At 51.6% G+C, this 11115-nt stretch overlaps 1 protein-coding gene and 1 non-coding gene across 2 annotated transcripts; both read right to left on the bottom strand.

Annotated features, from left to right (window-relative positions):
- Nucleotides 1-528: 528 nt before the first annotated feature.
- On the bottom strand, nucleotides 529-9368 carry LOC107118061 (monocarboxylate transporter 13-like). The gene is made up of 4 exons (XM_015420299.1): nucleotides 9161-9368; nucleotides 6816-6959; nucleotides 4560-5327; nucleotides 529-734 (listed from the first exon to the last, which is right to left on the bottom strand). Exons 1-4 carry the CDS (start codon nucleotides 9366-9368, stop codon nucleotides 529-531), a joined length of 1326 nt encoding a protein of 441 aa, XP_015275785.1.
- Nucleotides 4382-4453, bottom strand: TRNAV-GAC. The gene has a single exon. It is a non-coding gene; the product is annotated as a tRNA-Val (tRNA).
- Nucleotides 9369-11115: the final 1747 nt, after the last annotated feature.

Here is an 11115-nt window from a genome sequence, read left to right as displayed (position 1 = left end):
AGGTCAGTATCGTCTACTCAGACTGTCAGTTGCTCTCAGGCCGAGGTCTTTCCCATCACCTCCTGCCTGGTCCTTTTTAACTGGAGATGCCTGGGATCGAACCTGGGACCTCTGGCATGCAAAGCAGAGGCTCTGCCCCTGAGCCAGGGCCAGGGCCCCTCCTACGGCTGTTGCATCGCCTTCCTCCCCCTGCCTCAGTGTTTGAATATATGACTTGTAAAAATGGAAGTGAGCCTCTGCTTTGGAGGCCTGGCCTCATCCATCAAGGTCAGTATCGTCTACTCAGACTGTCAGTTGCTCTCAGGCAGAGTTCTTTCACATCACCTCTTGCCTGGTCCTCTCAACTGGAGATGCCGGGGATCGAACCTGGGACCTCTGGCATGCAAAGCAGAGGCTCTGCTCCTGAGCCAGGGCCCCTCCTACGGCTGTTGGATCTCCTTCCTCCCCCTGCCTCAGTGTATGAATATATTGTAAAAATGGAAGGGAGCCTCTGCTTTGGAGGCCTGGCCTCATGTCAGAAGCGAAGCCTCAGCTCCCCTCAGTCCGGAAGCCTCCGTCTTCGGTGGGGCAGGGGTCGTGCTCCTCTTTGCCGTCTTCGGGGTCTTGGGGGGATGCTGCGGGGAGGCAGCGGAGGTGGTTGGGCAGGGCCACAAGCACCAAGGCACCCACAATGAGGATGGAGCCAGCCGCCTGGAACGAAGCCACGTAGCTGCCGGTCGCGTCCCGGATCCAGCCTGCAAGAGAGGAGAAGGCGAGACAAACCGTGGAGGTGAGCAAGCCCCCCATCCCCACAGCGGACCCAGGTTAGAGGGGGGCTGAATAGGAAAGACGGAAGCCCTTCCCCCTTTCCTGGCTGTAAAATGATGACACAGCCCACCATTCGACTCTTGGGCTTCTGACACTAGTGTCTTTAGGCATGCGCAGAGTGTGTGCCTCTTGGCATTTTTGAAAGGCCCCCTCCCCTCAGTTCCCCACCGGGTCTATGGAACACGGCCCCAGGGCCACAGTGCACTGTGAAGTTTGTTCTTCCCTTTTTAGGCACTGGGGGGGGGGGAAGGAGGAAGAAGAGATTGGATTTATACCCCGCTCTTCACTCAGAGTCTCAGAGTGGCTGACAAACTCCTTTCCCTTCCCCTCCTCACAACAGACACCCTGTGCGGTAAATGGGGCTGAGAGAGCTCCCTTGAGAACTGCTTTTTCAAGAGCAGCTTGGACTGAACTATGGCTTGCCCAAGGTCACCCAGCAGCTGCACGTGGAGGAGTGGGGAATCAGACACGGTTCTTCCAGATTAGAGTCTGTGCACTTCACCACGACACCGAACTGGCTTTGGAGTTGGGGAGAGGTAGCTGTGAGTTGCCTCCGTTGTGCAGGGGGCTGGACTAGATGGCCCTCGGGGTCCCTTCCAGCTTATGTTTCTATGTATACATCAGATCAAGTAAGCCGAATCAGCTCCGTTTATGACTGTGCTCAGCGCCTACCTGATAGGCCAGTGTAGGTCTTTGCATCCCCAAGTGTTTGCCCTACTGTTGTAAATTATTTCTATTAGAATTTATCTATACCACAGACAATGTTCCCTCTAAGCTGTGGAGCCTTGTGAGCAAGAATCCAACTTTGTGAGCTCCTGGCATTAAAGTTGTGAGTGAGCGATTTGGCTACTGCGTAAATCGGTTTGCTCTGGAGCCCTCCTTCTGGAGCTAAGACAAAAATCTGTGAGCCGGAGACTTAAAAACTGGGAGCTAACTCAGCTTAGAGGGAACACTGACCACACGGTAACCTGTGTTTTGTGGCAGTGAGGCGTTCCAGGTGCAAACCTCATTTAATGGCGGCTCCGGGGCCTGAACTGGGCAACCTCTGGTGTCAGGCCGCTGGGACTTGTAGCGGGAGATTGTCTACCATAACTGGGCATGCGGCAGCCCTCTTAGAACAGCCTAGTGCGGTGGGTGGGGCTATGAGCCCACTTCAAGGAACAGCAGTCTTTGAAAGGGGCTGGCTGCTGAGTCACGCAAGCCCCAGCCAGCTTCCTGCTTAGAGTCGCCAACCTCCAGGTGGCAAACAATGATGAAAACAACCACGATGTAGTATTATGAAAATATCAACAAAATGAGAACTTGTAAACAAAATCTTGGAGGCTGCGGAATTGGACAAATTGACTTTATTGATAAAAGGCGCAACAGATTCGACATTTGAGAATACTTGGTCACGCTTTTATAACTGGTATGACAAACATATGTAGGCTTGCAAGAGACAGACCAATAGTTTACTAAATGAAATATATACCTGTTAGGATGATAGCGACAGAAAACTTGCTTACACAGTTCATGAGAAATTGTTATTAAGGCGGAATAGGTATTAGTATAAATATTGGTAGAATTAAGAATAACCTCCATGTATTTGTTTGTATGTTAGTATGTATGTATATATGTATGTATATGTTATGATTGTTTGTGTATGTTATGTGGAAAATGTAATAAAATCCTGCCCCTTTGGGGGGCAGTTAAAAAAAATAAATCTTTAGACTGCTGTTTTGCAGTGAGTAGTGTTTCTTCAGCAAGTAATAAAGATGGACGCATGCACACACTACGGAAACTGCATAGACTCCCGTTGCACATAACAGCTTTTCCACAATGCGCCTGCGTAAATAACATTCATTTACACATCACGTCAACAATTCTAATCTGTGAATTAACACTCAAACATTCCTCTCGTATGAGCACGGAAAGAATTTGTTTCATTGGAGTGGGAAGACTGTTTGCGTGTTAATTCACAGATTAGAACCGTTGACGTGTAAATGAATGTTACTTACGCAGCGCATTGTGAAAAAGCTGTTATGTGAAACGGGAGTCTATGCAGTTTCTGTAGTGTGTGCATGCGTCCGATCTTTATTACTTGCTGAAGAAACACTACTCACTGCAAAACAGCAGTCTAAAGATTTATTTATTTTTAACTGCCCCCCAAAGGGGCAGGATTTTATTACATTTTCCACATAACATACACAAACAATCATAACATATTGGCTCACACATTTTTGTCTTGGCGCAGGAAGGATGGCTCCAGAGCAGACTAATCTATGCAGTAGCCAAATCGCTCACTCCCAACTTAAATGCCAGTAGCTCACAAAGTAGAATTTTTGTTCACAAGACTCCACAGCTTAGAAGGAACATTGATCACGGTTGTTTTCATCATTGTTTGCATCCTTCCCGTGATCTCTCCGTTGTTTCTACATACAACCTCCAGGTGGCGGCTGGAGATCTACCACTATTACAACGGATTCCCCCCGGGCAACAGAGATCCGTTCCCCTGGAGAAAACGGCCACTTCGCAAGCTGTTGAAGTCCCTGCCCTCCCCAAACCCCGCCCTCCTCCCGCTCCACCCTCCAAATCTCCAAGTATTTCCCAACCGGGAGCTGGAGACCCTAACCTTGCTCTTTCCTGGGCTCCAGAGCCAGATCTCCCTCTTTCTGCATGTCAGGATTCTGCAAAATCCTCTGGGTTTTTTGCAGAGGCTCCCAACAAATCCTGTGTTGGAACACAATCCACCATTGGTCTGGATCCAGGTTCCACCGTGTTCCTGAGGCACATGAAGTCAGACCCTTGGTCCATCACATCCACGACAGTTTTGTCTATTCAGACTGGCAGAAACTCTCCCGGGTGTCAGGCAGAGAGAGGTCTTTCGCATCACCTCCTGCCTAGTCCTTTTAACCAGGCCTGTAGCTATGGTGAGGCCTTTGGGGGGCTCTGCCCCCTTTCTTAAAGACACAGCCCCACAAGAATTTCTCCTGCAAATGCTTTTTTCAATCTTATTAAAACATTTTTTTAAAGGCATACACTCCTTTAAGCAGAGTGGGTGCTGTAGTTCCCACACTGAGCCAAGGGGGTTGGAGTGGGTGACCTCTAGGATACCTTCGAACTCTGTGTCAAGAAACTGGTCTCCTTTAAGATAGTTTTTCTGCCTAAGTGTTAGCTTTCTTGACTACAGAAGTCATCAACCCCACCCACCACCCACCCCACCTGCTTGTTATCAGAATGGTTGCTTAGGCTGGCAGAAGTGATTAAGTTGCAGCAGCTGAGAACTATAATCTAAAACAGCTTTCTAGTGGCTAAATGGCTTTTCTTTCTGTGCTGAGATCTTCAGCCCCACCAGACAAAAATCTGCCCCACAAGCCACAAAATCCTGGCTACAGGCCTGCTTTTAACTGGACATGCCGGGGATTGAACCTGGGACCTTCTGCATGCTGAGCAGAGGCTCCACTGCTGAGCCATGGCCCCTCCGTCTGCCCTCTCCTGTGCCATCCCCTTGGTCTGTCAAGGCCGATACTGGCAGCTGCTCTCCAGGGTGTCAGGCAGAGATCTTTTCCAGGAGCTACTGTCTGGTCCTTTTAACTGGAGATGCCGGGGATTGAACCTGGGACCTTCTGCATGTCAAGCAGAGGCTCTTCCACTGAGCCACAGCCCCTCCCCCGTTCCATGGGAGGCTATTCTGTGGGTGCCATTGCGCTAGCCGCCTTGGTAGGCCTGCCCGGAACGCCTTCCCTAGATGCTGCATCATTTCGCTTCCTTACCTGACAACGGAGGCCCGGCCAAAGCTCCAAAGCTTTCCATCAGGTGAATGAGCCCAATGGCTCCCATTATTTGGTCTGGGCCCACGATTTCCACCAGGGTGGAGAACTTCAGCGGGATGATAGCGCTCGCCAGGAACCCGTAGCCGATGCTGACGGCCACCATCGAGGTGTAATTGCGTCCCAGGGGCACCAGGAGGAGGGTGACGCCCGTCAGGAGGGTCCAGAGGGTGAGGTGGTGGACGAGACGAAGAGGACCGCAGTCGGCCAGCCAGCCGGCTACGATGCGCCCAGCTATATCGGCGATGCCCACCACGGAGACCAGGAAGGCCGCTTGGTATTCGTCGAAGCCCGTCTCCCTGGCGTGGGGCACCAGGTGAATGAAAGGCATGAAGTAACCCGCTGTGATCAGAACTCCGGACCCGCAGAAGGTCATGAAAGCTCGGTGGCGGAGCAGACGCAGCCCGAAGAGAGATGCCAACCTGCCCCACCGGCTCTCCTGTCCGGGAGCCCCCGAAGCATCGTTTGGGGCCAAGGGCAGCGGTCGAAGGAGGGCGCCGCACACCACCAGGTGGAAGGCCATGCCGGACACAATCAGGAGAGCCCCGCGCCAGCCGTAGGAATCCACCAGGAACTGGAAGAGGGGGGAGAAGGCCAAGGCGGAAATGCCAGTGCCGGAGAACACCAAGGCGTTGGCCAGGGCGCGCCGCCGCTTGAAGTACCGAGCTACCAGGGCCAAGGAAGGGGAGAAGATGAGGGCACCACCAACACCTGGGCGACGCAGAAGAAAAATGGGAGTTAAAATGTACTTTGGAATCCTCCAAGCAACTATGAGCTGTCACAGTTTTGCAGAACAAAGTTGGAGTCCCGTGGCACCTTTAAGACCCACAAAGTTTTATTCTGGGGATAAGCTTTTATGCACGTGCACACAATGCATGCGCACAAAAGCTCATGCCCAGAATAAAACTTTGTGGGTCTTAAAGGTGCCACGGGACTCCAACTTTGTCCTGCCGCTTCAGACCAACAGGGCTACACACCTGAATCTATCTTCAGCCAGTTTGATATAGTGCTTAAGAGCGGCAGACTCTAATCTGGGAGAACCAAGTTTGAGTTCCCCACTCTTCTTCCACGTGCAGCCAGCTGGATGACCTTGGGCCAGTCACAGTTCTCTCAGAGCTGTTCTCTCAAGGACAGTCCTCGAAAGAGCTCTCTTAGCCCCACCTACCTAACAGGGTGTCTGTTGTGGGGAGAGGAAGGGAAGGCGTTTGTAAGCTGCTGTGAGACTCCAGGTAGTGAAAACCAGGGTATAAAAACCACCTCTTTTTCTTCTTCATGGTAGGCACCACAATTTTCCAGTTATAGTCTTTACTAGCAAGGGAAATTTCGTAGAAAAAGAGGTGCAGGGGCTCATTAGCATAACTCATTAGCATAGCTTATTTGCATATGCCACACCCCCTGACATCACCAGAAGTGTGTCAGAAGGCAACACCCACCACTCAGGCTCCACTGGACTGTTTTGGATTGCTAGCTATTGGGGGGGGGGGATGTGCAGATCTGTCCTCACAGAGGAGAGAGAACTTGTACCTGAATAAAACTTGGTCTTAAAGGTGCCACTGGACTGTTTTGGACCGGGGGGCTCTGCAACTTACCTGGCTGCTTCTTGCTCTGACTGAGGGCTGCTGGGAGCAGGGGGTGGGGCTTGTTACATGTGCCGGCCCCCCTGGGCTCTTTGCTGCCGGAGCTCCGCTCCTGTGCGCTTCTGCAGGAAATGACCCCTGGTCTTTAGGTACGTGACTGGTGGGGTTGGGGGAGAGGAAGGACCTCAGCAAGGTGTATTGCTATAGAGTCCAGCCTCCAAAGCACCCATTTTCGCCAGGGAAGCAGATCTCCTGCCCCCACCTGGAGATTGGCAATCCTAGCGGGTGGTGAATTTCTTTCTGCCCACTGCGCCCAGGGCAGATTTGAGCCATTTTGCCAGTCCAACAAGGAACACCCATCCTGTTCTGGGCCTGAGCTGCTGCCGGCCTGGGCCAGGCCAAGGCACCATTGCTCCAGGGCAGGCCCAGAGCGGGAGGCCGGTCGCCTTCCATGCTGCTGGTTGGCTCACAGCGAGGGCACCAAGCTCCTCCTCCTGTTGCCCTGAGCAACCACTTGGGTGGCTTGTCCAGAAAACTGTCCCTCATTCCACCGTGGCTTAGAAAGTCAGAGACCCTCCGGGGCAACTAGGGGGTGGCTTTGTGGAAACAGGACTTGGCTTACCTGTGAGGAGGCCAATGAAGAGGTAGAGCTGAGCCAGGCTGGTGGCGAAGGAGGCCAAGAAGAGCCCCAGACCCGACAGGAACCCACCGACGATGCCCACGGGCCGCTCACCATACTGCGTGCCGAGGGCACTGGCCAAGGGACCTGTTGGGGGCGCCAAAGAGGGGCTGATTAAAACCCCCTTGGATGGACCCAGGCTGGGGAGGGAGGAGAACTAGGAGAGGAGGAGAAACCCTAGAACAGGGGTCTCCAACGTGGTGCCCTTGGGTGCCTGCCAGGGGTTTTGAGGAAGTGGGTGGGACCAGGTGTGGCTTTTGCCATGCAAGGGTTCTGATTGGCCGTTGGACATTTGATTGGCAGGGCAGATTTTTTTTTAAAAAAAATGTTGCTTTGGCAGCAGCTGCCACCACGGCCCACGGATCTCTTCACTGACTGACTGTGGCAGCCATTTTGTGGCTGTGCCCACCACACTGTCGGTATTCCAAAGGTATCCACAGGCTAAAAAGGGCTGGGGACCCCTGTCCTAGAAAGACCTCCCCACCCCCACCCCCACCAAAATGCATCTCAATCACAGCAAAAAACGGCTTGGGAGGCAAAGAAAGTGGAAACATTTCAGAATGTTCCTTGTCATCCAATACAGTCAGATTCAGAGCAGCGTTCCCTCTAAGCTGAGTGAGTGTGAGCTAGCTCACAGTTTTTTAGCCTCCGGCTCACACGCTTTTGTCTCAGCTCAGGAAGGAGGGCTCCAGAGCAAACTAATCTATGCAGTATAGCCAAATCGCTCGCTCACAACTTTAATGCCGGTAGCTCACAAAGTAGAATTCTTGCTCACACGGCTCCACAGCTTAGGGGGAGCATTGGTTCCTAGGTGTTTTAGGAAGAATGGGTTGCTAAACGTTGAATTTGGCTATTAAGTTGAATGGTCAGGAGGATAGTCGAAGGGAAAGAAGAGGGCAGGGGTCGATTCCCCCTTTGAGACCTGTACAGAAGAGAAGGTTATACAAGACCCACCCCCCAGAAGATATTGGGATGCACAGTAATGCTACTGAGTATACTATCTAAAGATTTTGAAAAAAGCAACAGATACTTAATTATCTACTTTACTACAGTGGCAAGAATGCTATATGCCAAATACTGGAAGGTACAAGATGTACCAAAAAAGCAGGAATATATACAAAAACTGATGGAAACAGCGGGGAAGTGATAAACTGACATTGTTGATGAGAGGATCCACAAACTCTACATTCCAGAACACATGGAGGCGTTTCTCTTCACACAACCATTTTTATAGTGTGAGACCACGTATTAACTTCACCCAGTTTGCCTACATGAAGTTACCTTACACCAGGGCTTTTTTTGTAGAAAAAGCCTAGCAGGAACTCATTAGCATAATAGGCCACACCCAACAGCAGGAACTCATTAGCATATTAGGCCACAACCCTGACAACAAAGGTCATTAGCCTATTAGGCCACACCCCATGTTACCAGAAGTGTGCTCATCCAGCCATACCCACCTTTTGCTTCTTATTCTGTTTACCTTGTTTGTTGTCAAAACCCAGGGCCTTTTTTTGTAGCAGGAACTCCTTTGCATGTTAGGCCACACACCCCTAATGTAGCCAATCCTAATGAGTTTCTGCTGTTAGGTGTGGCCTATTATGCTAATGAGTTCCTGCTGGGCGTGGCCAACTCAGGAGCCAGCCAAAACTCTGTTCCTGTGTGTTCCTGCCCAAAAATAGCCCTGGTTTTAAGATACAAAAATGTGAGCTCATAGAAAATAATGATATGTGATATTGTACTAGACAGAGAATATCTAAGAGGCAATTATTGGAAACATAAGCATTTGATAACCGCGTTTGTGTTATATGTGTGTACGTTCGGTTTGTTATGAAAAAACAAATAAAATTCTACCCTTTGAGGGCAGATTTTTATTAAAAAAACACACACACACACCCAGTCTGATTGCTGCTGTTGAGTCTCCCCCCCGAGCTCATTGCTGGAAAATAGGGTTGCCAACCTCCAGGTGGTGGCTGGAGATCTCCTGCTACTGTAACTCAGGCGACAGAGATCAGTCCACCTGGAGAAAATGGCTGCTTTGAAAGATAGACTCTAGGGCACTGTACCCCAGGGAAATCCTTCCCCTCCCTAGGCGCCACCCCCAAAATCTTCAGGTATTTTCCCACCTGGAGCTGGCAACCCTACTGGAACATGCAAAACAAGAATAAAGAGAGTATGTTTAAGCATGTGCAGAGTGCATCTCAGCCGCCAGCTTAGTTATTCGTCCAGCGGCATTCATTTCAGAATTTAGGAGTTTGGATTCGTGCACCAAAAGGCCGTTGGATACTCACTGGTGAACATCAAGACGGCCACCGTGACAGAGGAGATCCAGGAGACGGCAGTAGAGGGCTCCCCGAAATGAACCACAAATTCCACAAAGAAGACGCCGAAAGATCGGACCACCCCGAAGACCAGGGCCGTCTGCAGGAAAGCTGCCAAGGCGATCATCCAGCCCCAGCCTCCATCAGGAGGGTCAGAGGAGGCCACGTGGGGGTTCATGTTTTTTTCAGTGAAAGACCACCAACCGTCCTGCGGGACTGTTCACACATCTGCTGCGCTCTGCCCCAGACATAGCTGCCTTCTCATTGTCGTGCGCGAGAGATGTCGGCCTCGGGAGCGGCTGCAGAAACGACAAGAAATCCACCAACACCCGGAACTTCCCCTGGCTTTGAAGCCGGACCCCTTTTCCGACTGTATTCCCCTCCCTAGAGAGGCAAAAAGAGGAGCAGGCACCGGTACAGGGGTTTGCCGGCCCACGTCTCAAGGCCTCTTATCATGAAGTCTTGGCGCAAAGTCTACAGGTGTGTCACGTTTTGACAGCAGAACTGCCAACGTCGCTCCTCTCCTGAACCCAGGAATCCACTCCGAGTCAGAACACGACTCCGCCCAGCTCACCACGGCCTACTTTCTAGGCTTCCCAACTCTGGGTTGGGAAATTCCTGGAGATTCGGGGGTGGAGCCTGAGGAGGCCAGGTATTTGGGACCTCAGCCGGATATAATGCCATAGAGTCTGCCCTCCAAAACTGCCTTTTTCTCTGGGGGAACTGGAGAGCTGTTGTAATTCCAGGAGATCTCCAGGCCTGGAGGTTGGCAGCTCTAGCTCTAACTGGCCATGGCTCCCCGGCATCTTAAGCCAAAGCCTTGCCTGCTCCTCTCCGCAACAGCGCCGTTGGTGCAGAAAGGGAAGATGAAGGTGAAAATAAGGAATCAGGACATCTTCAGCTGGTGTTGTGAAGCACATCATTGGGAATGAGCCTCTCTTGTGGTGCATGAAGAATGGCCTTGTCGATCAGCAGCCCTCCTGGGCTTGGGAGGGGCCCTGGCAGACCCGTAGCTACAGTGGGGCATTTGGGGGCTCTGCCCCCTTGATTAAAAACCCCACCCCCCACAAATAGCCTTGAGAGGGAGGGCTAGAAACAGGCGTGGGGCCTCCCCCTTTAAAAGCAGACATTCAGATTCACTGAATGAACTGCATTTTAACTGCCCCCTTAAAAATTCAGGGGCCCCCCCCTAAACAAAAAAACCTGGCTACGGGCCTGTGCTGTGGCCTGGTTCGAAAAATGTGAGGGTCCTTCTGTTCCCAGCTGCTTCCCCCTGCCTTTCATACAGCGTTTATTTTTAACTCTTGAGTACTGTCATTGAAAAAAGTGTGTCATTCAAGTGTATTGTGAAGGAGTCAGGGGTCATTTCCTGCAGGAGCACACAGGAGCGGAGCTCCGGCAGTAAAGAGCCCAGGGGGCGGGCACATGCAACAAGCCCCGCCCCCTGCTCCCAGCAGCCCTCAGCCAGAGCAAGAAGCAGCCAGGTAAATTGCAGAGCCCCCCCCCCCCGGGCCCCTGGTCCAAGACAGTCCAGTGGCACCTTTAAGACCAAGTTTTATTCTGGTACAAGCTCTCCCTCCTCTGCAAGGACAAATCTGCACGTTCCCCCCCCCCAATAGCTAGCAATCCAAAACAGTCCAGTGGAGCCTGAGTGGTGGGTGTTGCCTCCTGACACACTTTTGGCGATGTCAGGGGCAGTGTTCCCTCTAAGCTGAGTTAGTGTGAGCCAGCTCACAGTTTTTTAGCCTCTGGCTCACACATTTTTGCCTTCGCTCAGGAAGGAGAGCTCCAGAACAAACTAATGGATGCAGTAGCCAAATCACTCACTCACAACTTTAATGCCAGTAGCTCACAAAGTAGAATTTTTGCTCACAAAACTCCACAGCTTAGAGGGAACATGGGTCAGGGGGTGTGGCATATACAAA

The sequence above is a fragment of the Gekko japonicus genome, unplaced genomic scaffold (assembly GCF_001447785.1).
Source record: "Gekko japonicus isolate JY-2015 unplaced genomic scaffold, Gekko_japonicus_V1.1 scaffold336, whole genome shotgun sequence".
NCBI classification, from domain to species: domain Eukaryota; kingdom Metazoa; phylum Chordata; class Lepidosauria; order Squamata; family Gekkonidae; genus Gekko; species Gekko japonicus.
The sequence above is the reverse complement of the archived record's forward strand: the minus strand, read 5'-3'. Positions and strand labels throughout refer to the sequence as shown.

Bases quoted from the DNA above. Each gene is read 5' to 3' on its own strand.
- LOC107118061 (XM_015420299.1), bottom strand. From the start codon at position 9,368: ATGAACCCCCACGTGGCCTCCTCTGACCCTCCTGATGGAGGCTGGGGC. The intron at 6,960-9,160 runs GTGAGTATCCAA...CGCCCCCAACAG, and splicing joins GGCCGTCTTGATGTTCACCA to GTCCCTTGGCCAGTGCCCTC. The intron at 5,328-6,815 runs GTAAGCCAAGTC...TGCGTCGCCCAG, and splicing joins CTTCATTGGCCTCCTCACAG to GTGTTGGTGGTGCCCTCATC.